The sequence below is a fragment of the Molothrus ater genome, chromosome 1, assembly GCF_012460135.2.
Source record: "Molothrus ater isolate BHLD 08-10-18 breed brown headed cowbird chromosome 1, BPBGC_Mater_1.1, whole genome shotgun sequence".
Lineage (NCBI taxonomy): Eukaryota > Metazoa > Chordata > Aves > Passeriformes > Icteridae > Molothrus > Molothrus ater.
This window is the reverse complement of record NC_050478.2, coordinates 28986746-29014127: the sequence shown is the minus strand read 5'-3', so window position 1 is coordinate 29014127 and position 27382 is coordinate 28986746. Positions and strand designations below refer to the sequence as shown.

The 27382-nt window shown below is 34.1% G+C and overlaps 1 protein-coding gene across 5 annotated transcripts in view; it reads left to right on the top strand.

The window, feature by feature from the left end:
* Nucleotides 1-27382, top strand: part of DGKB (diacylglycerol kinase beta) — a 333031-nt gene that overhangs the window by 173280 nt on the left and 132369 nt on the right. For all 5 annotated transcript variants that reach the window (XM_036402463.2, XM_036402471.2, XM_036402486.2 and 2 more), the window contains one exon: nucleotides 22582-22646. In XM_036402463.2, coding sequence (XP_036258356.1) covers nucleotides 22582-22646 — 65 coding nt within the window. The remainder of the gene's footprint in view (nucleotides 1-22581; nucleotides 22647-27382) is intronic.

The window sequence follows — 27382 nt, the reverse complement described above, 5'->3', positions numbered from 1 at the left end:
AAACAAAGAACTCAAGGTTGTATTACTTCCCACTGTAACCATTCAATTAAAGAAAGAAAGTCATCGTAGGAAACCCAGCATAATAATAAGTAATAACTCTTATACCTGAAGTGAATGAGAAAAATTAACTTTTACTTTAATTAAATATCATGCCAAAAGGTATTCAAGCCATTCTGACATATGTAGAAGATAGAATAATAAAGTACAGACCCAGTCTTAATCACTCTGCATTATTAAACATTCATATACTGTCATTAACAGTACCTGTTATAATCCATGTCATTTTGTGCCTTGCAAGTGAAGCACTCATCTCCTTTCAAATACTAATCACAAAAGCAGATGCTTAAGGTACTTGAATAACCCTTTTATTGCCATGCTTTGCACATGTGTTTCCAAAGTGAGTCTGAGCAGTGTCAGTGAAGAAAATTATAAAAACCAAATTATGCCTGGCTGTGGTGTAGAGGATATCTCTGACTATATTTTAGGCTGATTCAAATACTAGATTCCAATTTGGATCTATTTCACAAGCACATTTTTTGCCTAGTATTTGCCAAAGTCCCTAGAAAGGTGTGATTTACAGTCCTGCAAGATATCCTTTTTTTCAATTATTATTATTTTTTTAATCACTTGAAAATTGAAGTTGCAATGTACTGTCACATTTTCCATCAGTGAACTGAAGTTCATACACTGCTTTCTTGATGTGAACCAAACATTAAATGTTGTAAAATTTCCCAGTTGGCATAAATAAAGTAAGTCACTTTGTAATAAAGATGAGATGATGTCCTGCTCTTCAGACTACCTAAACCTTATTGTCTTTATGTAGGGATTCTAGCAGAATAGTATTTTTCTTACTTTTCCCTCTGTGATGTTAAATCATTTAACATTGTCCTATTATACCTCTTTGAGGTATGTAATTGTTCCCTTGTTAGATTCAGTTAGATTCAGAAGAGAAAGAGTGTGCAGTTAAATCCAAATCTGGGCAATTTGAAATACTGATGTTAATGTGGTCTCAATCATTATGCCTCTACTTAAATCTCCTACTGTAATTTTAAGGATTATGCAAGATAAATGCTTTTCATTTTTTAATGTATTTATTCATGTTACTATCCTCCATTGCTGTCTTAACACACTCACGCTTAAGAACAGAAATTACACGTGTAAATACTAAGATGCAGGAAAAGACTTCTGAAGTTCACTATATTAGCAAAATGGAAAATGGAGAACATTATTTTTCATTTATGTCCTAATGGTAGTAGATTTATGCATACTAGTACCAGACAAATCGTAATAACAGGAGCTAAGTCATTTTGAGGGAGAAGTGTATGAATTACTTTTTTTAGTTGACAGTTTCCCTGTAAGTGACTTGAGCAAGGTCACAAAGACACACTAGTACTTTCTAACTCCCAGAATGTGCTAAATGACCATAAAACACCCTGCCCTTCAATGTAAACACATCTGGATTTCAGCATAGAAATTTATCATCCACTTCTTGTAGAAGCTACTGGTTTGGTTTTAAGGCTTGGTATGAATGTGGTTTTGCCCAGTGCCATACTGAAACGCAAAGGTTAGAAAGGTTCCTTATTATTACAGGAAGACTGGATTTCTTTTTTGGGTTTTCGTTTCCAATTCCTTATATTTTTATCCACATTGAGTTTCACCACTGGAAAAGAATAGTGCCATACATCATTCTCTACCTGTGGATAAGCTCAAGAGATACTCTGAGAAACAACTCCTGAACTTCTTCCTTCTTTTTTTGTCCTCAGCCATCTTTGTCGCTTCATTAATTTTAGACATGATCCCAATGAAATAAAATGTACCATGAACATATTGTGGATCTATGTCAGCATCAGGCTGATTTCTAAGAGAAGTGAAAGACACATGAAGTTCCCCATAATTTATGAAAATTGGTAGCTGTTGTAGGAGAGAGGCTGCTTTTGAAGGAAAAGTAGAGACAGAATTGAGCTGTCAGTCTAATTCATAGAAATAGTGCATTAACTATTATGCATTTAGTTTTGAAAGCTAGAAGATGGCACAGTTTCTTGTCCATCAAAGTTGTCTTGGTTGTTAGAGATATGTAAATATAACAGGTTGGTTTGTAAACATAAGAGACAGACATATCAGTAAAAAAAGTCGTCGTAAGTTCTGCTGCTTGAAAAACACTTTATTAATATTCAGTCATCCACACCATTTTTAATCTGTTTTGTTGAGTACCTCACTGGCATAATAATCTCTGATAATTAGTGCTTTTGATTTTTATTTTAATGTGTTCAACCTTCCAGCTCTTGCCATCTTGAGGAATGACTGTTTAAGTTCTTTCTTGACATCTTCATAGTTCCTTTTCTTCACCAGTTGATCTCCAAAATGTCTATGTCTTTTTGAATAGTCCTAGCATTTTGACCAACATTTTTAAGTAGCTGTCATTTGGAGGTTTCTTGTGGGTCCTCATTCTGAATTTTTTTCTTTCCCATTTTAATCAGTGCTGTTTGCAGCTTGGTTAGCCTGAAAAGATGGATGTCATTCATGAATCTGGTTTTCAGTATCCTCCTATACAGAACATTCCACTGTCATCTCATAATGTCAAATCCATCATGGCTTCCATGTCTAAATAGGGCGAGTTTAGGAGAAATGGGCCTTCTTTTGGATTCCTGAACCATTTACTTTATCTGCTGTTGTTACAGATGCCCTAGACAAACAGGAAATGTGAAAGGCTTTTACTTGCCCAGCTATGGTAAGTATTATAGAGGGCAGATGGATGCCATCACCAAATATTTATCCCTCTGCTTAACACGCAACATCCCTGTCATCTGCATGGATATGGAATTTATTCTCCTTTGTGTGACTGATCAGTTTAACAATGCAGGCAATATTTGTGGTTTTGATGCCACCTGCTGAGCCAAACCTTTTTTCAAGATACAATGTGAAGAAGAGGTTTAACAAACCATATATTTATCATTTACTGAAAACTACTGAAAACTTTCAGCTCTTGAGTCAAAAATATGTTTTGCTCATGTAAACTTCTTCTCTGCTAGCCTATTTTACATATAGTTGTACTGCTAGATCCTTCTAAGATTTGACAGGTTCTCTCTGTAAGGTTGAAATGTTCAATATGTTCAAGACATACTGCAAAAGCAAAGAGCTATTTTAGCAGGTCCTTGACGATCACAGCTTTGTTTCTGATTACATGCTCCTTTTTTTCCCCCTGAATTTTGTTTTCCATTTCAAGCAAACTGCTCTCTTTTGGTCAGTTCCTTGTGCAAGTCTAACGATAAGAAACTGCTAAAAGTAACACAGCTTTTCCACCTCAAATATTCCTACAATTCTCTGTGATTCCTTATATATAAATCTTGATAATCTGGAATCTGTAATATGTTTATAGTCTATTTCCTGAACCTATTGAAATCTGTAGTAGGCCTTTTGTTGTTGTTCTTTGTTTTGTTTCAAAGCACCAAATTCGTCTTCTTACCTGCCAGATTATTTGGCATATGCAAAAGGCATCCATCAAGACATGTCCTAAAAGACTATAGCTGATAGTCTTTTGTGCATTTTATCGAGCACTGGTAGGTGGACTATTGAATCAGCCCAAGTTACCACAGAGAATCCACTTCTCTGTACCAGTGAATTTGTAAGGATGGATCATTTAGTAAAACTAATTAAATTGCATCTGGCAACATTTTCTCTAAAAATTGATACTATTGCATGGTAAGTGAGCAAAAAAATCTTGGACAATTGGATTGATGCTAATATAGAATCAAATATTGTTGTTTGAATATAACATTCAATATGTATCATAGGATTAAAGTTTAGTATGGATCATATTTAAAAAAATAAGTAAGCATGTTTTATTTTTTTTCAGATGGTCAGTTCTGCTTACAGAACTGAGTCTGTCTCTTGTGAGTTTTTTCCCCCCAAAATTTAGAAAGATAAAAATGATGAATGAAATAACAAGGTAATGTTTATATTATAATGTTTATATAATGGAGGTACGTTTACTAGCAGGGAACATTTTTAAGAAAAGCAGAATTTATTTGACAGAATTTTCATTTTGAACTTGAAAATGCAGTTGTTTGTATCAAAATCTGAATTGTAGAATTTCAGTTCATCCTGACAGAGACAGAAACATTTTAACCTTTGTGTACTGAGCCCTATGCTAAACATACATAATGAAAATCTGTGGAGATTTAAAGATGAGAGCCAAGCACTGAAAGGACATGTAAAATCATTTCAAGTAACTAATGATCACAAAGATAACCTAATCTTTCTTGGGCAGTTTGTAAGCAGAAAATTAAATAATTCTGTTGGATAAAAATAGCTGGTTAATAATTATTAGCTGCACTAAAGGACTGAAGAACTGAACTGAAATTTGCTTTGGTTCTTCAGAAATAGCTGAGGTACACTGTTTGTAAAAATTCCAGACAAAGTGGAATTAGAGCTGTTTTGTAGTTCCATGATTATGGAAAGATGAGGTTTGTAAAGCTCCAGGCACAGTTGAGTGTTCCTAGCCACAGGGGTGTTCATGATGCTTTGAGTATGTCCTGAGAACCTCCACAGCAGAAAAATATTTTGTTATTTTATTTTTTGGGGCAGTTATATAATCTAGGAACAAGAAAAAGGAGTACGATGCTGATACAATCCATGTGCAGTTTCGCAGCACAGGCATTCCCGTACCCAAATTCTCTCACCCAAAGCTAATTTTCTGCTTCTCAGATCAAGAACTTTACTGCACACTATTACCACAGCAGCAAGCAACAAGTAAAAAGGGTCTGGGAAACTGGAGCCCGTTTTCATCACTGTGCATTTGTTTTCTTTTTTAAAAGTTGCTAAATGAAGCAATAAAGAAATTAATAGAGTTCTCCTGAAACTCAACTATCTGTCATTTTCATCTCCAGGAACATTTTTTATTTCAAGGATAATTTAGTACAAAGCTGGATTATTGATGACAATTCTCTATAAACATGAGGTTTTAAGATCAGGATGGACAACTGTTTAGACCTTCATGGCTGGGAATCATGCCATTGCTACCCACAGCCGATGCACATACATGGCTATTTGGCTGTGTACCTCATGCCATCTGTTCAGATGGCATTTTGCCTGCTCACAAATTGGTTAGACCTGTGCCAAGAACAATTGCTCTAGATGGTTACACTGCAAAACACTGCAAGTAGTTCCTATTTTCTACGAAGTCTCTCTCTTTTGGACACCACTTTAGCACTTTGTTATATCCTGTGGACATACCTGTATACTGCAGTGATTAGAAACAGAAAAAGATTATATGCTCCTCCTAACTATTTTTACTGCTGAAGCTACCTTTTCTAAACACTTTCCTCAGAAGGGAAAGCAAAGTACATGTGAATTGAATTTAATGTTTCTCTTTGTTTTCCATCTGAAAAATATTCATTCATTACAAGTTGGAAAGAGGTAATCAAAAACTGACAGAAGTTAATAGGAATATTTGCACTGATATAAGTATAGAGTTGTATATTATATTTAAGTTTGCTTGCTAGTGGGCCAAGGCAAGTCATCTGACAGTGGCTACTTGTAGTCAGTTGGTTGATTTGTGGAATAAGTTTCTGAGAGGACTAACAAATTACAGGATTAAATAACTAAAAGTTATCATCAAGTGACATTTATATAACCTATAGAATAATTCTGCTGAGTCCTCTCTATTGAATAGATATCCATGTTATACAATTGGCACATTTGTTGACAGCCTCAACTGTGAACCATGGAAGTGAACTTACTGCTTGCCAGCAGAAGCAGCTCCTGTAGGTAAAAGCCAAAGGATATTGGCAAGAAAACCTAAGCTCAGTGGATAAATATAGGACTTTATGTAAAAAATGCTGTCATCCTGCCAGTTTTCATAGCCACTAAAATAATTTTAAAATGAAAACTAGAATAATATTTTTGTTTCTAACAAGACATACAATGTAGAATTCAGAGTATGTGCAAGTGTAAAGCAATTATTTGCCTGTTTGTCTTGAGTGTAATTAACTGTAGGAGTATTGTTTTTTTTCCTTCTGTGGACTTCTCCCTGTGCATGAATGTCACTGCTCAGTTTGAGCATGCTTAGTTGAATCAGGATGATATCATTTATGTGGGTGAGTTTCCATATATTGGTTAGTGGGAGATATGATATTTTGCTGATTATAATCTGGAAATGTTGCCAAAGCCCTTCATCCTAGTTTCACATAAGTAATACTGACTAGGTTTTGATTCCTGGAGAAAACCCAATGGGAAGGGGCTGGGTAAACCTCAAAAAGGAAAGCAAAGAGATCAAAAGTCAGAACTGTTTGGAGTGCAGGATGTAGTTTGCTTGTAATTTGGATGGGTATTTTCTTGTTTGCACAAACCACTATAAAGATAAGATAAAGTCCTTATTTAGAAGAACTTACAAGGTACTTTCAAGTTCATTACAAATTTTATATTATGCAGCTCATGTGTTGTGAGGTGATGCATAAAGCTGATGACCAGAATCCTAATCACCTGAGTATCTGTAAAAAAATTTCTTTTCTCATTAATTTAAAAGAGGTTGTTTTTTGACTGCTGTTATTTCTCACTGAAATTTTCACTCGTAGAGCAATTGATATTTGTTGCCATGATTCAAACCATTTGGTTCCATTACTCATAACAGCTGAAATGTTGTCTAAGGACTGTATCAGTTTTGAAGAATGTAGAGAATGCTTTAGAAGATCTGTTACTGCACATTCACAGTACATTGATGCAGCCTTTTATCCCATTTTAGTATGTCAAGCAAGCATTGTGTGTTCCATGTTCTAAAAAGGGTTTTTAATTCAAATTTTGTTCAATAAAAACGGATGACAAAAACTGTAGAGGTGAGAAAGATACCAGTAATGATTTTGTAAGAGTTGACACATTTGGTACTTTCCCATTTATCTGTAGGAAAGATGTTAATACTGAAATCTATTGGTTCACACTGAAGCTTTGTGGTGGTACAACCATCCCCCCAGCCTGCACTGGCTGCACTGTGATCCCAGAATAAGCTACAGAACTGGCAGGAGATACCTGTATACTACAGCAGTACCATTAGTCTAAAAAGTAAGATTTTACATCTCCTTGGTTTTTCATTGTTTTCTTGTGAGAATGGTGGAACTTCACACTTTCATGTGGCATAAAAATGCTAGCAATTTGATGGGCAAAGTAAAAGCTGATAAATTCTCACAGGTCTAGTGTGCACTGCATTCTAAGTTGAAAATTGGACATAGCTGAATACCGAATGACCCTTTAGCTGAGGCATTCTGAAGGAATTTGAATAGCAGTATTCTTCAAAAATCGCTGAAACATTGAGAACTGATTTGTTTTACTTCCATGCAAATGAATGGGAATTTTCCTTTCACTTCACCGGGAGTAGGGTTGAACCTTTCTTGAGTTGACCAGTACAAAGTAACATTTATAAGCAGAAAAAGGAGAGATTTTTTTTCAGCTCCAACAAGTTCATTTTTAAAAGGCACTTTGCTGTAACCATGTAAACCTATGTAACCCTACAGTTTGTTAACACTGCACTTTAATGAGTCCTGATAAGAAGCCAGTCTGGATATCCATTTAGCTACTGATCTGAACTCCAGCTGATTGTCCTAGCAGCTGTGTGACTTCATTACCATTAGAAAGGCATACAGCCAAGCCAGCTGGAATCCAAAGAGGCTACTCAATTCGCATAGCATGTCAGTTTTTTTGGTTAACGTATCAGAATTACAAATGACCAAAACCACCAAGTTGACACCAAAAAAAAAAAAAAAAAACCTGCAAAAAATATTCTTTATGAAGACACAGTGTAAGTCAAAGTTTAAAAGCATTATTAGCATTATTATACCAAGTGGAGGCTATTTTGTCATACAGATGTTGGGGTTTTTCGTGCCGTTTTATGGTATCTCGTGTATCTCATTAATGAAAACTAGACAGAACATTTGCACTTTTGGCTATAAACACAGATCTATCCTATAATTCCTCATTTCTTAGTTAAGAAAACAACATTTTGTTGTCTTTTGTATTAATGTTTTGAGAACACATTATTAGCTTCACTTATTGTTAGCAGTGAATAAAGTCTGCTACTCTGGGACAATACAGGTTTGTGAAAAACACCCAAAACCTCAAAACCTGTTATAATTAATAGTATTTAGCTGCTAGAGACAATATCACTGAGGAATCTTTCTACTGCTGACTGTGGATATTTTTTTTCAGCACAGAATGATACAAAAGCCTTAAAACTGGCTTGTACATACAGCACACAATTATCTTCTGCTAAAAAAAAAGAAAAGAAAAGCCAAAAATACAAGGCAAGCAAATGGTAGTTTACAAGAAGGGAATGAAGGAAGACCTGTGAAACTACAGACCTGCTTTTAGATAGATGCAGATTCACTTGAGTACTGTATGCAGTTTTGGGCCCCATGATTTAAGAAGATTATTTGGGTGCTTACATGCAGTGCAAGGTCACAGTAAAGAAGCTTACCTTCACAGTAAAGAAGTTCTTCCTCATACTCAGGTGGAACTTCCTGTGCATCACTTTCTGCCCGGTGCCTCTTGTCCTATTGCTTGGCACCACGAGGAAGAGCCTAGATCCATCCTCTTTACACCTTCCCTTCAGATCTTTACAGATATGGTCTCTCCATGTCTTAGCAGTATTGGGAAGCCCAAGACCTAAAGAGTGTTCCAAATGTGGCGTCCCAAGTGGTGAACAGAGAGGAAGGACCACTGCTGTGGCATGGATGGTGGATACAGTCTTTCTGATGGAGCAGAGGATACTGTTTGCTTTCTTTGCTGTGTCCTTTTCTGCAGATCTTCTTGATACTCAGCGCCACCTTGTATGGCAGCCTTATTCCACTCAGATGCAAATCTTTGCATTTGCTTTTGTTGAAATTCAGGAGTTTCCTATCAGCCCAGCTTTTTAGCAGAAAGAAATTTGGGGGGCCTGAGAGAGTACACTAGGTGAGTACCACTTCACTCTTACCTTCCTAAATTTTGCATTAAGAATCCACTTTTAAGCCCAACTGGACTAGGTGGAGTTATTGTATAAGCTCTGCTAAGGTTTCTTAAGGATAGATGCAAGTACCTCCTTGCAGGTCTCCGGCTGCCAAGCCAGTGGAGGAACTTTCCTGAGTGCTCCAGTGAAGAGGACATAGTGGTATGGCCAGATATACTTGAATCATGGGATTTTGAGGCTAGTCTGGAAGTAACTTACTATATTGAGGTTTGGGTAGAGATTTGGGATTTGGGTTCTACTCTGTGTCTAAGACTATGAAAGCTAGTTATTGTGGATTCCTTATGTCATTTAAGTGCCTCAAAGAAGACAAAATTACAGAGATATTTAAAGCAGAAAACTTAATGAGGCCTACTAGACATTTAAAAAATTGTTTCAGTTGGTCAACAGCTTCACTTTCAGCTCTGAACTGTATCCTTGGATAGTCCATTTGTGCTTTTTGGATAATCTTATCATTTCCTTTGGAGTCAGAGGAATTTCCATATTTTCAGGTTAGCTTCCTTGATATAGATAGTTATAAATATATAGATATACATGTTTTGTTTGGATTTTTTTTTAATATAAACTACAGGGGTAGTTGAAGATTAGAAGATTTCTAGTGCCTGATATGGTCTTCTCCCATCATACAAAAACATGACCAACCAACCAACCAAAAGCCCAAACAAACAAAAAAACAACCAATGCCCCAAGAATATAAAAGAATATAATAGTTCAGCTGTGCAGTTCAATTGAAACCACATTTATAAGAAACTTTATTTCCAAAAGATTTTCATTAATGAGATACATTTAAACATATGATTCAATCCATTCATTGTCAAAACTGTAATTTGGTCATTAGCTGTGAATGCATTTAAATAATTAAAGTATTACTTTGTCAATTGCAGTGCTTGTAAATTCATGGAAATTTGTTGTCTTGAAGAAAAATTTGAAACCAGACTTTTGGTCAAATGCAAGAACAAAAACCACTTTTCAAAATACTATTGGTATAACAAAAGTACCCCTCCCAGTACCTCATACCTATTTTGTGATAATACATTGACCATCACAGGAATGAAATTATCGTTAAAGGTTTAAGTTTCAGGTATATGATTGCATCCACAAAAGGAGGAAAAAGGGACATCCAGTAAACACTGAAATAATACTTTTGCACCGAACAAAATCATTGCATAGTTGTTCAGAAGTTTGTAAAGTTGATATGCTTAAAGGCACCTATTATTTCATCCATGCCAGTTGTAGTTAAAAAGGCTTTCATGTAAATACTCTAAATAAACATAATTACTTTTGTATTCTAAATTCTTTTGCCTGTGTATTATGCCTCCCAAGATGATGATATTAGACTTTGCAAAAAATTTGTTTATCGTAGACTCTTGTTCTTACAGGTGAAATTAGAAAATGCTGTTTCAAAAGGAGGGAAAAAAAAGGAAGGCATTAGGTTAAATATTAATTTGAATGTCTACAATAATGGGTACATATGCTATTTAAGGAAGTCATTATTCCACTGTGCAGTCAACAAGAGTATTGATTAGAATTAATTCACTACAAAAAGTCTCCAATCATTTTTAACATAAGTTTTTCCTCTTTAACAGTACCCTGAAGCTTGTCTTTTTCGTGGTCAATTTAGCAACAAATTTGCAATTAATCATTTGTTGATTGCAATGAATGGTCTGTCGATAATATGCAGCTTACATTGCTAAAAGGCTTATACAGAGCTTTATTGTTTTCCTTTTGTCTTGGGAACACTTTGTCTAGCTGTGTTTCCTAGAATGGATTTTGAATAGATATTTTCAAGTAACTCATGCCAGTTTTAAAGAGACACCACGGACTGTTCTGAGAGTGTTAATCAAGATATGCCCTAACTTTTCTCTGGCGTTACAATATTTGGACATCTGTTCTGACTCCTTACATGTGAAATAGGACACATTGGCATAAATGAAGGGTTTCATTATCTTAAATGTCATAACATTTGTTTGAATTATTTTGTGTAGATTTTAAATGCTGAAATTGTAATCTTGGGTTTTTTATACATTTCTTTGTCCTTTCAAAAGACTATAAAAATTGAAGCCTTTTAAAATTCCATCCATAATTCTGAAAGCATAATTTACAATTTGTGCAATAACACTGAATTGATGTAGATGATACTTCAATAATTTTGAACAGTGTAAGTATTTTTACTAAAAGAAAGCTAAGGAAAAAAATGCTTTTTATTCCAGAAACAGAATTGTTGTCATAGATAATGTATACATAAAGGCCATTATGAAGTGCCTCTTTGAGGAACATTGACATAGATTAATTTATTTGGAAAGTAATGGCAGTTTGAATGGCAGTTTTCATTTTATCAGAAGGAAACTGGGATTAGCTCAGTTGCTTAGAGCATGGTGCTAATAATGCCAAGGTTGTTGTGGTTCTATTCCTGAATAGGTCATTCACTTAAGAGCTGGACTTGATGATCCTTGTAGATCCCTGCAAATTCAGAGTAGTCTGTGATTGTGATTCTGAAATGTGTGTTACATCTGTCATCCTTAAAACAGTGTCTCAATAGTACATTTCTTCTGGCTAGGAAGTGCCTTTGAATACAATGCACATAACTGAAACTAAAAGTAATGCAAATGTTTGGAAACATATTGTTTGCACTGATCTTTAAATTGCATATGTTTATTATAGGTTTTGATTGTTCATTAGCAAAAAAATACCCAATAGTAAAAGTAGGATTTAACTGGTTTACATTGCCCTTATTAATGTTATTATTATACAAAATAGTTGCAAACATTAAGATAATCTTACTCTGAGAAAATAGCTGATGTCATATGGATGTGATATTTATGCTTGAGTAAAAGTTAATATTAACAACATTTGTCTTGGCTAACACTATAAGGATTACTTGTTACAAATATCAGCAAGACAAGTGTCTGCTTACTGTGCTGCAAATTTGGGAATTCTAGCTTGTCATTTAGTATTGATTACATTATTTAAGTAGTTGAGCAAAGCAGCACTTTACAAACAGGTGCTCTTTGATTTGCAAATTTATAAAAATCTAGGAGCAGCTTTCAGCCTACTGCATTGTTGTTTTTTAAGGTAAAAAAATGGAAAGGTGATTGACTATGCTTTCATGAGACCAAAGATTTTTTTTTTTTTTTTTGCATTTTCTTTCTCATGAAGCAAATTGATTTATTGTCAAAAAACGATGGGGTTCTCCATCTGTAAAATCTATTCATAGCATAACTGTCTGCCCTAAAGTTCAGAGAAACTGCCCCATTCATGTTGTTTGCAGTGAAAATTTGTGGACCTAACTTTGTATGCTTTAGTTGTCTCCTGAACTTACTCTTGCTCATCCTGCCTCTGCACTGCAGGTGTCTGCACCCTTAGTTTGATCAACTTTGCACAGTAGATCATTAATTTGGGGAATTATACCCTAGTATTTAGTGTAAATAACTTAGCCTTCTAGAAAACCTCCTATATGTTGGAAATCCTGAGTAAATGGGTCTTATGCAAAGAGTTTTTATGCAGATACAGAATCCTCCCAAACAATTTGAGGCTGAGAATAGGATACTGGTATAATATATTCAAAGCCACCATGAAAGCCCTAAGTTGCTAAACAACCATGACGCACTGAGTCTGTCCAGATGGTTAGGCAAAAAGCATTATGCAAGTGTACTCTTGGGGGAATTTTTTTGATAGAAAAATTTAAGGAATTTCTCAGTTTCACTATGCTACTCTAGACATTTTCACTAGTCTTCTGCACATTTGAATCCTTGGAATGTGAAAAGGCAGAAAAAGCATTTCTTTGACCCTCTGTGAAGGATTACTTCAGTACTTTGAAAGCAGTTTGGACATTACTATTTCTTGGGTTCAAAATTCTGTACATGATAAATTATGGCAAAGGGCTTTAGTGCACTTTCCTGGGTTTCTGACCATATCAAGAATGGTATTTTTTTATTTTGCTGTAGGATTGCTTAATAGTAAACAGTTTTACATAAACCAAGAGTGAAATGCATAATTTGTAGTTTTGGGTGCTGGGTTGTTGGGTGTTGGTGGGTTGTTTTTCCCTTTTCAGCAGAAACCATTTTTGGTCTACCATTTTCAACAACTCCATGTTTATTTTGTTGAAAAAAAAGTTTACCATTTTCAATTATTAGTTTCTTTATTACAAGAAAGAACAAGGTTTTTGTTGTCCCTAAGTATCAGTATTCTGATAAGAGTCTGTAACTTATTCCCTTTATTGCACATAACAGAACCTCTCTATTTATTACCTCTTTATTTACTATGGAGTAAATAAATATATTTAACCTCAAAGCCTTTTAATGCCCAGAGTCTACAAAAATAGTTACTGCATAACCTTTGTATGTTGTGCTCTGGGTAGATCATCACTGTAAAATATTTTGCATATCTAAATTACTTATTTAAAGCAGCTGTACAAAGAGCTTGATTTGTTTTGGAAGGAAAATATATGTGAATTAATTTTTTTTGAAATTTGAATTCATCTTCTACAACACATGTTTGTATTTTGACATATTTTAACGCTTTTCCATATATCCAAATATTAAGTCCAGAAAAGGTTTTTCGTTCTCTAAGCTGTAGCATGTTTAGGTTGTTTTTTAGGGCAGGTTCCTGTTATTAATAGAGAATAACTTTTTGAGTCCTTGAATGCTCAGTAAAATGGCATATAGTTCCATTTTTTAGTCTTATTTCATGTTTTAGATTGCTCTTTCTCCAAAGCCTAAGTTTTATTTAACCTGGGAGCAAGTAAAATAAAACTGTTCATATTAACTACTTATATTGTCATTGGATTGATATATTTCAGAGATTATTAACCCCTTTTTAATGAAAATATTGGTCATTTACATGTAGCATGTGGTTGGGTTTTGCACTTCAAAAAAGAATCTGACCACTTACACTGTGTATGGAAACAAATACACATTCACCTTTTAAGTTAAAAATTTGATTAACATTAGCAGTAAAACCAGTATGTCATCAAGATGATCTCCTAGGGTGTAATCTCTTCCGTCTAATGTTGTTACAAGCAATTTAATTCAATTTAATTTTATTTCTGCAGTACCTTTTCAAAGAAACCACTGTGGTGGGAGTAAACTTGGCATAAGTAGCTCATGTGAATCTAGCTCTTTCTTGGAAGCTTCTTAGTTGGCCAGTTATTTTCAGACTTACTGTTAAATATTGTCTCAGTTTGATATATAACTCTTCTGCCATTTCGGTACTGTTGCCTTCCCACAGCTACATCACACTGACAAATCCTTAGGGTCTGAACTGGATCTCGGGTGCTTACAGGTTCAAGACCTGTATTGTTAGAGGAGAAAGGAGGGAGTAAGCTCGAGCCTCCACAGAGGGAGGACTTAGAAACCGTGTACACCTTAGCAAGAAAATAAAAGAGAAGGATTCAGAAATTATTTTGATTGATGCCACACAGGAGCAAATGCAGATATTAAACAAAAGTTAAGAAAGTTACTTCTGGACCTTTGAGACAGAACAAACAGGCTATATGAAAGATGTAAGGGAGAGGATCTTAAAAAGTGTGTCGTAAATCAGCAGAGAGAGAAAGTGAATGTCTGTAGATAAATAATCCAACATCGAGCCCTAATTTATGAGTATGTTAGAGGTGTTTTTTATAAATTAATATTTGTTTGTCCAATAGGAAAGATAATAAATAATATTGTAATGCAAAAATTTAAATTTCAAATAGAAAACATAATGAATGAGGAAAACAGTGACCTTTTTCAATTAAGAGAAAAATATTCTTTCAGAGTGTAAATCAATGAGAGATGTTTTAGTGGTTTGCATATTTCTTATAAAAATAAATATCTGCTATGGAAACAAATGAATAGCATAAATATGTATTAAAATTATAAGACTCTGTTGCCAAGGCTTTGACTAACATGTTATGGGAAGTCGCTAGGGAGAAGTCAGGTGAACATTTATTATTTGATCCCTATCAAGCAAATGAGTGTATAAAATGGGTGGTGATACAAGCTTTGGCTTGAACCCCATCGAGGATTTCAGAGGACTGCTCAAACTGTTGCATTTCAGGCATACCTTCTTAAATGTGAGAAGCTAGGTGTGCTCAGTTTCATGTGTGATCAATAACAAAAGATCTTGAAATAACAGTTCAGAGCAGAAACATGTCCACATGCCTTTTTGGAGAGTCTTTCCAAAGAGCTTTCTTCTAACTCTTAAGCGTACTGGGAGGATAGGGAAATCACCCTGACAGTTTAGGCACTGAGATTAAGGGCGTACATTCAGCCCCTGGGGATACTACTCTAATGCAAACATAATCAGTGTTCAGAATTAAAATACTCAAAGGGATTTATTTTTGTTTGGGGGTTTTGGAGAGATTTTGGGGGGGTGGTTTGGGTTTTTTTAAATTATGAGAGTGTTTGAAAAATCATATTAGAGTATAATTTTTCAAGACACTACACAAGCAGTTAATCTTTATCCCAAATTTGCTTTTTTCTCTAACTTTTAATATGATGACGCTTATTAGTATTTCATCCAAAAAAAGCTTAGTAATTGAGCTAATTATTCACTTCTCTCTCCTAAGAACTGCAGAAGTGCTGGGCAGGAAAGTTTGTGTTTGTTTCAAGATAGATGGGCTTTTAATGTAAACTTTGTTTCTGTGCTTTTTATTGAAGACACCTGTGAGCCATTTCTGTGTTTCTCTGAAGAACATCTAAAGTAAGGACCAATTGCATTGCACAGTGTTGCCTGTATTGACTTTCAGCCTAAGCTGTGTCCTTCATTGTGTTCTGCTCAAACTCATTTTGCAGGATAATTTGGGACTATTTCAACATAGTTCTCGATCAGCAGTTATCAGAAATGCTACTAAAGGTTTACCACAGAGATCTTTTTAATATACAAGATACTTAATACACTGTCTATATGGCTATGTTGGCTAATTGCCATGTGATCACTTTTCTCCTTCTCTTTTTAGTGACCACATAAACACTTAGCATGGACCTAGAAGAACCCTTCTCTAGTTACAGTAAATTTAGGGTGACCAAATATAAAGAAGGGAAGATGTAGCACAGTGTATCCTCAGCAGAGATCATCTTACAGGGTACATGTCCTCTGCATTGCATTGAGTCGTGGGGCTCATGATACATCTGGTCAGGTAATAGCTTGTCTTGCCTCCCAGTCTTGCACTTGATTAATGACTTAAAAATATAGGTACATAGGAATGTATTGTCAGTTTCTAAAACTCAAAATAGCTCCTCAAAGAAATTCCTTGAGATACTGGTGCAGAGGGTTATCTTACAGGGCTGGTCCCTGCACGGCTGGAACGTGTGGTCACCCCATATAAACTGATCGATAGTAAATACCAAAGGCGTCAATGGCTGTACATGCCCACAGTTTATAGATTTATGCACAGACAGAACATAAGAGTGGCTGAGGTTTTTTGCACAAACACGGGGTTTTTTGGCAAAATGGATTCCATTTTGTGTCTATGTAGAATCATCAGAAACTTCACAGAATTCTGACTTCAAATGAAAAGATGAAATATGCTTATCTTTGTAGGCCTGTTTCAAATTTTTCATTACTATTTCCAGATAGACCATCCTCTGTTCTTTTGTCTATCATTTATAAATACTCTGGTTCTGATGTCTTGGGTTTTGAGATACTGCCTGTTTGAATGAGTATTTATAGTGTGAACTGTCACTTGCCTTAGCAATACATGTACTGCTGAAATATATTTAAACTTGACCATTAGAGTATATCACAGACAAAATAAATAGCATTATCTTCACAGTTTCTGTGCTCTTTTTGAAAAGCCAGGAACACAAATTTCTCAGATTTTTGTTCTCAGGTTTTTTTCTTAACAAAGTGATTTACCGGTATCCTTTAGTAAAGCTGTTTTAAGAACTACTTGTAATCTCTTCTTGCTCTGATGTTTTCAAACTACCATCTTTCTCATCTATACAGGCTCAAAATATCAGTAGAAATACAATTATAGTAACTAATTTTTCACCAAAAACTAATGTATTAATGAATTTTTTTAATCCCTTTTCCTTCTCAGGTTAATTAATGTAATTTAGTCTAAAACCTGGGAGTCAAATGTGAACTGACAGCTTGTTTCAAACAAGGCAAAACCTTAAGCTTCTTGACTGCGTTTTTCTAGACTTGGTCATTCAATGGTTCAATATGATTTGTTTATCTAAGATTTTTATTATGGGTTAGGAAATACTAAAATGAAGGGTGTACCTCTGTTTTTTGTATTTTATATATATGTACAGAAAGTAGAATGCAGAATTGTGAGGATGTTTGTTTATCTAGAAAATAATTTCTAGTAAATAGTTATCTAGAAATTAATTTTAAGCCATCACAGAAAACTTTCATCTATTTTCAGTGATATTTTTTGTACATCTGTACTATACCATATTAATAACTGATGTGAGCTAACTGGTTGTTCAGGTTAGATTTGCATTCTGATCCAAAGATTACAGGTTGCTGAATTATCCCTTAAGCTTCCTAGCCTTGTGGATCCATTAAGCCTTAATTAAAGAAGCATCTTAGGAAAAAAAAAATAATCAGACCATTTGTATCCAAAGAAGATGCACACTGGTCATTTGTTTGTTCAGCAGCATAAAAATTATTATTTAATGGAAATTTTAATCACAGCAAACTTATAGACAGACATATATTAAATGCATTAATCTTTCTATAAGGTTATTCACAATGTATAAGGTTACTCCTCTGAAAAGACTGCTTCAGATTGCTTTCCGGTAATGCTAATACCCATTAAAAAGATGAATATATATGTGTGTAAGTCAATCATAAGGTATTAAAGAGGTGTAGCAACTTAAGCTTCTTTTCTTCTTGGCAGGTCACTTTGAGAAATGTCCTAGTTCAATTAAAATATTTTTTCCATTTCCTAGGAGTAGATTCAGATATGCTCTGTCTGTTCTCTATCTTATCTTCACTGTCAGGATTTAAAACAAACCTGAGTGAGGTATAAGGATAGCCCAGCTGCTTCAGAGCCTGAACAGGTTCAAATGTAAGGGTGCATATATATGTGTATATGTCTGCGTGTTCACCACATAAATGTCCTGGTTGAATACTTGTATGATGTAAAGATACATTTTTTAAGAGTCTGTTCACTTTTGTAGAATTTAAACTGAGATAAACTGCATTTTCTGTTCTTCAAATAACCATTCTTTCATCTTGTTTCTAAATGCTACAGTAGTAGGAAACCATCTAAACAAGAAAGGAATATAAAAGTGCACACAATGTGGCAGTTTCATTCAGATTTGATTGGTACTATGAATTTAGTTAAGAAAAATTATCATGTAGGCTATTGTCATGTGACATTTGAATGACTAAAAATATTGTATATATTAAAAAAGAAATGCAGAATTTTAGAATAGTACTGTACAACTCAAGTATTCATATAATAGTCTCAGAAACACAAAATTACCTAATTGGCTGCTTAGTTCTGCTGTAGATGCCCTGTGTTCAGCATTACCTTGTGCCCAAGAATGATTCTGATGCAAAACTGCTCCTGGAAAAAAAATCCTAATTCTTGGATGGTTTGGTGAAAAATATTATAATTAGAGGTATAAAATAAGCTCTGTGAGTGAAATGTGGGTGAAAGGAGATTGTTTCATTTTCAAGTTATGCCATAAGACCTTACTCCTCCTTTCTTCTTGCAAAAGGCTTGACAATATTGCTTCTCTTCAGATTATTATTATTAATAATATTTTTTTTGCCATATTTGGGTGTGTTTGCATTTACTTATGGTGTGTTACTTGTAAAACTGGTTCAGATATAGTAATGCTGGAAAATTGTAATTCAGGCCAGAATGCAAATCAGTTTACTAATAAAAATTAAAATGTAAATCTGAGAGATTATATAAATTATATACCAATATCTGACTGTCAAATGATTGTTCTTTAAAAATCCTATTCTCTTTGCTAGGTAATATCATGAAGCATGGGAGTTTGCTTTACTGAATCCTGGGTTTTCTTTTCATATCAGTTTTACAGTAAAATACAAAAATAATTTCTCATGTATTTCTGGCCATTCGCAATATTAGGTACCAGGAAAGGTCGGCATATTTTGCAAACTATATTTGGGTTACCATTACTCTGTTTCTGTCTAGTTAATTAGATGATTTTAGTATAGCTTTTGACACAAAAAATAAATCATTTTTCCATTGGTCCAAGAACAGTTGTGTGTATAAACAAGTTGGGCTGGTTCCCCTACTTGAAATAGATGAACAAAGTCTGCTAAAATCAATTGTGCTACAAATGTAGTCAAAATCTCACAACTAAGGGTTCTTTGCTCTCCTCAGCCAGGAAATTTCTAATGGTTGTTCCTCAAGATTCAGGGATGGTATCTGATAATTCCAGCAGCTCTTAGGAGTCAGTACTTACATTCCTACTCACTATCAAGTTCCTGTTACTTTCAATTCTTCCCATTGCTTTTAATTTACTTACACCAGTCAATGTGGTACTTTCTTAACAAGTACAAGAATACAGACACCTGAAAAACAGAAAAGTCAGTGTAGTTTCTTGAGTGGTGCTTTTTCTTTGTTTTGGTTTAGTTTTTTTCCTCTCTTATCTTTTTTTCCCCTAAAGCAGAGGTTTGTTGTCCTAATGCAGAGCCAGCATGGGCTGGTTTTTATAGTGGGGAGTTATGATTGAGAAGAGGTCCTTGGTGCTGGGGAATCTAAGGACTCTACTTTGGATTCGAAAGAACAGTTGGACAGTATAAGCTGAAGGAAGCTGTAGCAGCTCCCCTACTTTTGAGCTTATCTGTGTGTAGTTACTTTTCTGGTTTACAGTTTCCATCAACAAAAGCAGCTCTTCAGCAATTTCTTTTAGTGAAATTGACCTGATGTGTTCCTGTCTTGTGCTTTGCCTGTCAAAATTAGCTGGGTGTATTATTTTTTTACCTCTCTGTTCATTAAGTCAGTTGATTCATTTTGTAGTCAGACAATGTTCAGGGAAGGGAAAATTTTGATCAAATCAACCTTGCATGGAAACAACTGCCTGTTTGCCATCTGCAGTGGGCATTGATCCCTAGCTTGTTTGTGCCTTGCGTTTCTTCTGCGTGAGTAAGCACATTAGCCTTTTCATTTCATTCATTAGACAGTTACTCCTTGATTAGTGTTTCCTAGTTTCTCTCAAAAATGCTTCTACTCCTTTATTCATTTTGTCTTGGGTCTGTCTTATGCTTCAGTGTGTAGAAAACGAACAGTTAACTACAATAGTCCTTTCATTTCTTTTTCATATGAAACTAGCTAACAAATATATTTTTCTGTACAAATATACTTTTCTAATGCTGGTGCATCTAATGCAGGATAGTGTATGAATGATGGGTCTTTCTAAAGTTAACAGAGTTATTATTTTAGTGCAGCTAGCAGCCATTGTTTAGAAGTGTGCTGTCTCAGGGTTTACTGCCAGCTTTATTTCATCCGTCTCCAAGAACTGTGGGATCACCTGGATACTTGTGGATATTTGCCTTATAAAATTGCACATAAAAATAAATTTAAATTAAAAATGAGTGCAGTTTGAGAATACAGCACTGTAAGTTTCAGATGACAGCTTGGATAACAGGACAGAACAATAAGGCATTGACAACTATAAGGCGTTGACTAACACCATTCACTTGGGAATTTTCCTGTCATTTCCTTGCAGAACTGTGAAATGTTGAATGACAATTCCATTCTTAAATAGAAAAATACATTAATAATTATGCAATGTGCATACAGCAGCAAACTATGTACATCTTTAGAAACCACATAACAAGTTCATTAAAAAAATTGAGTACTTTGATGGAGTCAATACATTTAATGTTGCTTCTAACTGATGTAATTTGATCAGTGATCACAAGTTTTGCCTAAAAATTCTATACTGTGGTACACCCTTAAGTAGATAGTGTATGTAAAATTTTATAAATTATGCATTGCTTTTTATTCATAATTGTAAAAGTTTATTTATATGTTGTCAATCTATCTAAACAATTTTACCTTTGAAGGTAATGGTAGTAAAGTTCAACATTTATCTTTTCAAAGCACTCATAAGTTAGTAAACCAAACATTGAAGATGATGACCAGTCAGTTCTCTGGTGCATGCCCTGCTTAAGATTCTAGTAAATACAAAACTTATTAAAACACAAAATGTTGAAGCCATGGTTTATATTAGTGGGTACCTTTATATCTGCATTAAATCCTTCCTTATTTGTGAATTAGATTAACACTGATTTGTTTAAATAAAAAATTATTTTGAACAAAAGTTTTAGTCATGTTTAGAATAGTTAGAAAATAATTTAAATATTTAATTTGAGGGGCTTTTCCTCCAAGTTCTAATTCCCATTGTTTGAAAATAATTTAAAATGTTGCTAGATGTAGGATTATATTGAATTTAGTATTTCTCTCAAATTTTTAGTCTTTATAGTTCCATAATCTTTTAAGTTGGTAAATAAAAGGTGGGGAAGTTCATATATGGATGATAGTTGGTTATAGTGACAGTTTTATTTGTAGTTTTCCTCAAATGTTATTTGCATGGAAACTGGAATCCATTGAAATTTCTTACTAACCGGATTAACTCTTCTTATATTTATATTCATATGCACCCAGAATTTTAAGACATAACTACAAAGACATGATCCAAATGGATTTCTCTGTTTACTATCTGCTGCAAGACTCAAGAATTGGTAGATTTCATACTCTCACAATTAATTTAATACAAACGTTGAAAAGTAAATGATTAATTCCCAGTTTGTAAAGTTTTAACAATTAGTATGAGAAATAAAAATTACATGATCTGAATTGATGAAAAAATTCTCTTCATACGTACAAAGGAGATTAAAAAATGCTTTGAAAACCAATCTAATGCATCAGTTACAAATATTCTATTTTCAACAACTCCCACCAGCACAATGGATTGATCCTCTTCTAAATGTTATACACATATAAATATATAATTTGGCTATTTCATTTGACATACATGTTATTTGAATATATTATTAGCATAATTTAGTTAATTTTAGAATATTGATAAAAATATTGAATTTAAAAATATCTTTTTTATACTAAGCAGTATTTCCCCACAGGATTTCACATCCCGTCATACAGCAAATGGAGAGTCTTCTAGCAATTATTCCTATTTGCTACCCAGTTTTAGAGAAAGCTATTGAATTCCATATGAAATATCAACTTGTATAGCATGTAAAGTAACTTTGGTGAATCTGTCACTCAATTTTGCTAAAGAAATAGATTTCAAATAGTTTATTTGGTCTTTTTGGAAGACAGAACTGTATCAGTGGTCTTACAGTAAACCTTTACCGTATCTGGATATTCTTCGCTGTATAAAATTTGAAGACACTTTCCCTACACAAAACTATCATGTCTGATCTGTAAAAAGAAGTAATGGAGACTGCAACAAGAATAATAAATTATTAAGTTCAGATACATCCCATTCTGGGAACAATGTACCTGTAAGCTTTCTAAGTGATAAGAGTATTGCTGTTGTTGAAAATGACAGTTCACAAAACACCTTACAAGCGATGTGCATTGTGTACAGGTTGGGTCTTCTGTTTTGCAATTTTCCAAAGGATTTATGATTCTTTTTTTTTTGTCCTGTTAGGATGCTTCAATTGCCCACAGATTCCATATCATGAGAGAAAAACATCCAGAGAAGTTCAACAGTAGGTAAGAATCTGAAAATATATGCATAGAAAAATATTTTGTTCTTTGAGGGGTTAAGTTTTGCACATCTTTTAAAATACTGATGCTTATAAAAGAGAGGAAATTGGTTCATTTTATATTAAGCATATGCTTCCAGACTACTTGTAATGTAACTTTTTTGATATCTGGTATTTCAACTGAAATGAATAGCATTATAAGTAAACTCTTCTCACAGCTGAAATGTTTGTCTTGTAAGGCTAGCATGGACAAGATGAAACGTGTTTGTGAGGATCCCTGAGCTGACACTTTGCCATTAGGCACTGAAGAACACTTCTTAGGCAGCTGCAGATGGTGATCCTTATGTTTCATTCCCACACTCGCACTGGTACATTGACAGAGGGCTCTTCCATGTATACTCTTAGTAAGGGCAAGTGAATGCCATTTTACACAGAACTGCTTTTATCACTAAACAACTTGCTTCTCTAAAAAAAGGCAGGAATGAGACTTTGCATCTGTTTCTTGTGTTGCTCTCTGAATCTTGAGTGCTGTTGCAGAGCTTTTCTGGAGATTAAAAATGCATTATGTTTACTGTAAATTCAATATTTGGTTTGTTGAGTAGATAACATTCATAATGCAATGTTTATGTTTATTTCTTCTTATTTAGGTAATTTAGCAAATAAGTTTTGGTGGGTAAAAGCAACATTTCAGAAACTTTAATTAACATTTAAGGACACATGGGGAGAGAAAAGTAAGATACAATATTATTTGGAATAAACAGAGAATGTCTAGAAATAATTATTAACACAAATGTTTTGTCACTGTGAACCTAACCATAGAGTGTTTAGTTTTCCATGAGGGTGACCTGGAAAGTCTCCTGTAGATGCAAATCTTCCTAGACCGTAGATGATAAAATACGCTGTTTGTTTTCTCATCTAAGAGCTGTATAGAATTATGTTTAAATATGTTTTCAAATTATCTTGCTTACTGTTTTTTTTGTTCAAAGTATGTATTTTATAGCTAATAGTGAGAATGGGGGTTTCTTTTTCGCAAATACTCAATTTGCTTAGCATCTGTACAATGGCATACTGTGAACCCAGGTGTCTGTTTCTTTTTAAGTCACATAGTAGTACATATTTGTTTTCTATGACCTCCTTTTCCTAGCTCTGGTGCTTCTCATTCTGAAAGAATTACACTATGATAAGATCTGAACTCAAGCCTAATCTATGCATCCCAATGTACTGTACCCTCCCAGCAGGACTAGAGATATTGGACTTTTAGCAAATGATGATATTCTAGGCCCTGAAGATGAAGCTAGTTTATCAGTGGTCTTTCTGCATATTTTCAGCAGCTGGCAATTATAATTTATAAAAAGCTCAGCTAATAACATGAGTTTCAGATCAGATTTCATGTCACAATAAATCATATGCCATTAATAACATCTGCTAGCAGACTCACCTTGAAATTCATCTATATTTTAAGGAACCTGATATTTCTAACATTATCTTAAGGAAATTAGTTACAAAAATATATAGTCCCAGTCCCTACGTACTTTGGTACGGAGATAATGAAAGAGCTTGAAAAAAGCGAAGATTCTCTAGATATATAAAAATTATTCAGAAAGGTTATACCTTTCTAAAAAACAGTACAAAAACTTGAGCAAAGTATAATAGAAACTGATACTTTAAAATGTGTTTTCTTTTTTATAGTGAGGGAAAAAAGGGGTTTTCTATGTTTGTTCAATAGAGTGTTCCAGATGATGTTTGTTCACAAACACTTTTTTCATTACCACTTATTTGCGTGTTGAAATAAGTCGATAGCATGTTGCAGCAGAATTTTCCTGGGGGATATGAAAAGAAACCCCTTTTTTAGTTGTCTGCTAAGCCTCAGATCTTAATTCATCAGAATGTAGAATTTTCTATGCAATCTAAATTATTTAGGCTCAGCAAGTCCAACTCAAGTCTGATTCATAGTGGACTCCATAGTTAACAGCACCTGCTCCTTTGAAAACCCTACATTACTCATTTGAAAATCCTACAGTCACATGGGCATATCTCTTGTGATTTTAAAAAATAATTCTTTTTGCTTTTATGTTAGTTTCCTCTTGCCTAATTTTCCAGCATTTTAACTTTCACAGCTATTATTCAGAGCAGGTCCTTCCACTGAGGTTCTACTCTGAAAAATGAACATGCAAAAATTTAAAAATTTTCCTTACTGAAGAGAAACTTTAAGTTTATATTGTGTGCAGAAGTCTTTTGAAATACACAGCTGTTGTATTTGCTTTAGTGAAGTAAGTTAGATAAACTTTGGAGTTAGGGAATCTTTCACATTTAATCCTGTTAATGATCCTCAAATTCCTGAGGATATTCCTTGCCACTCTGATCTCAAGTTTTATGCGTAAATAGGGTGAACTAATAGGAAAACTCCTGACACATTCTACTTGTGTAGAAGCAAAATCTTCTTCTACTTGTTTATCTTCTCAAAATGAAGATGAAAGAATATTTCAAGACTTAGAAAGGCTTTTTTTAATGACTACTAGCCAATGTTGTGGCTTTCTTTGGAACTAGATCATTAGTTCTTGGGAACTGTGTCATATTTTGGAATTCCACAGTGTTCACAGATTTTGTACACCAGCACTTAGTATTACTGACTTAGTAAAAATAAAAAGTAATAAATTTATTTTTAGATTTCTAAATTGTCTAGATATAGTAAGACATAAGTCTTTGGAAAATCTAAGTTTAAGTACGTATAAATATTCCTGTACTAAAAATCCACATTATCAATGATTTTCTTTGTAATGAAGCACCTGGTTATTTGAGTTTCTCAAAAAATTTAAATCAAGTTCCTTTGTGAAAAAGACCTTCTGTTTTCAGAAGCTTAATTTTAAATGAAAAATTAATTTATACATGCCTTAATATCTTGAAAACGTTATACTTGTAAGCTGTGATATGGAATGGCTCCATATAGTTTTCCAAATAAGGCTCAGCATAAATGTCTACCAGTGATTTTAAAAAACACATTACTTGTTCCTAAACCCAGGTCTGGAAGAGAAGAATTCTGGTGGTGGTCAAATAGTAAAGAATGGAAATGAGTAGTAGCATCCTGAGCTCTATCAAAATAATGGATCTTAATATGCCATTTTAGTTATATATTTTGATCATAAAGGCACTTTATCAGAAACCAGGACTGATGTTGCATTAAGATTTATAAACCATAAAGGTGTTTATAAGGTTCCTAAACCCCAAAATCGGTCACGTTAACCCACTCTACAGGTCTGACGTGCTCACAACCTTGTGCTGGAGAAATCAGTTTGCTTCCCAGCATCTTCTGCTTAGGAGTAGGGTCAGATTTTCCAATGTAAGTGTGGAAGGCCTGAGTTAGTGCCAGTGGGGATAAAACTTGCAAAAGGCAGTATTTCAAGTAAAAGTATCGTTAAACTAGGACATTCTGTTGAAATAATGATTCAGTTAGGCCAAAATGCCCTACAGGGAGATCTGTGTAAACATCATAGGCTCGATGCTGGGAATAACAGATGTATGAGTTATGTGACTGGAATATACACAAGGAAACAAAGAATACTTTCAACAAAAAAATAATTCAGGTTGATGTTAGCGTTTCTAAAATCATATTTAGTTCAATTAGGTGCACTAATTTGATGATTTGGCATCCCATAGCATTAAAGATATTTCTTAGTCTCAGTAAACTAAAGTTGGATTTATAAATTATATTTGCAGTTTAAGTACATTGTCTTTGAAGTTTCCAAATATCAATTTCTATCTTTTATGAAGAAAACCTAAAGCAGAAAAAGCTCCTAATAACTTCATTTATATCATATTCCTGACAATATACTTCTGAGACTCCCTTTCAACTTTTTAATTATGCTTTTCATTTGTGCTGATACCTATACATTTAATCTCTAAGAAAGTTTTTAAGTAATAGAAGTACTGATTTACATTGTGCAAGTGTTCTCCACGAGAATAAGGAAAGGCCACAGTAAGAAAAGGTAGGAGAAATGGCAGATCATTGAATCTTTAGCATTATTTTGGGTGTCCTGACTTGGGTACTGCACTATACAAAGTACTTATAGCATCATATCTTTAGTTACATCCAAAGAAAAAAGGAAAAAAAATTCTGTCATGCCTACACTGTTACTGTATTCAAAGGCTTTATTGTAAGGAATGTCTAGTCCTTCCTGACAGCAAAAAAAAAAAAAAAAAGAACAGAATTATTCCACTTTAGATTATTCCACTTTAGTACTGGAATTGAAGGCAAGTTCAAGTTTTGTGACTGAAAGTGAAAAAATCAGTTTAAAGAAACAGCAAAATCAATTATGATGGGGTAAATTAAATGATCTATGCTCAGTTGTACTCCACTTTGGTTTAAGTTGTCTTATTTTAGCTTAGAATTGAGCAAACTGTTGCATTTTGGATAGAAAAAAACTGTTTTGATATTTTCATTATTCGTCCAGTTTTTCATTTTGGGTGATGGAGTCTCTTAGATTGAGTAACAACCACATCTTTTCAGTGAATATACTAAGCATCAACACAAAATTCCTAACTTTAATTGCAGACATTTCAGCCTCTCCTTCAACCTCTCTCCCCTTCCTGGTTGTGACTGATATGAAAGTGTTTAGAAAGAAGTCCTTGGCCCCATGGAGAGACCAGATTGCAGACATCTGTTACCTGTCCCATTCAACCCACGGGTTCCTTTTCAAAAAAGGATAAGGCTCCAGGGAACAGTACCTCTGAACTCAGGCAGCATTA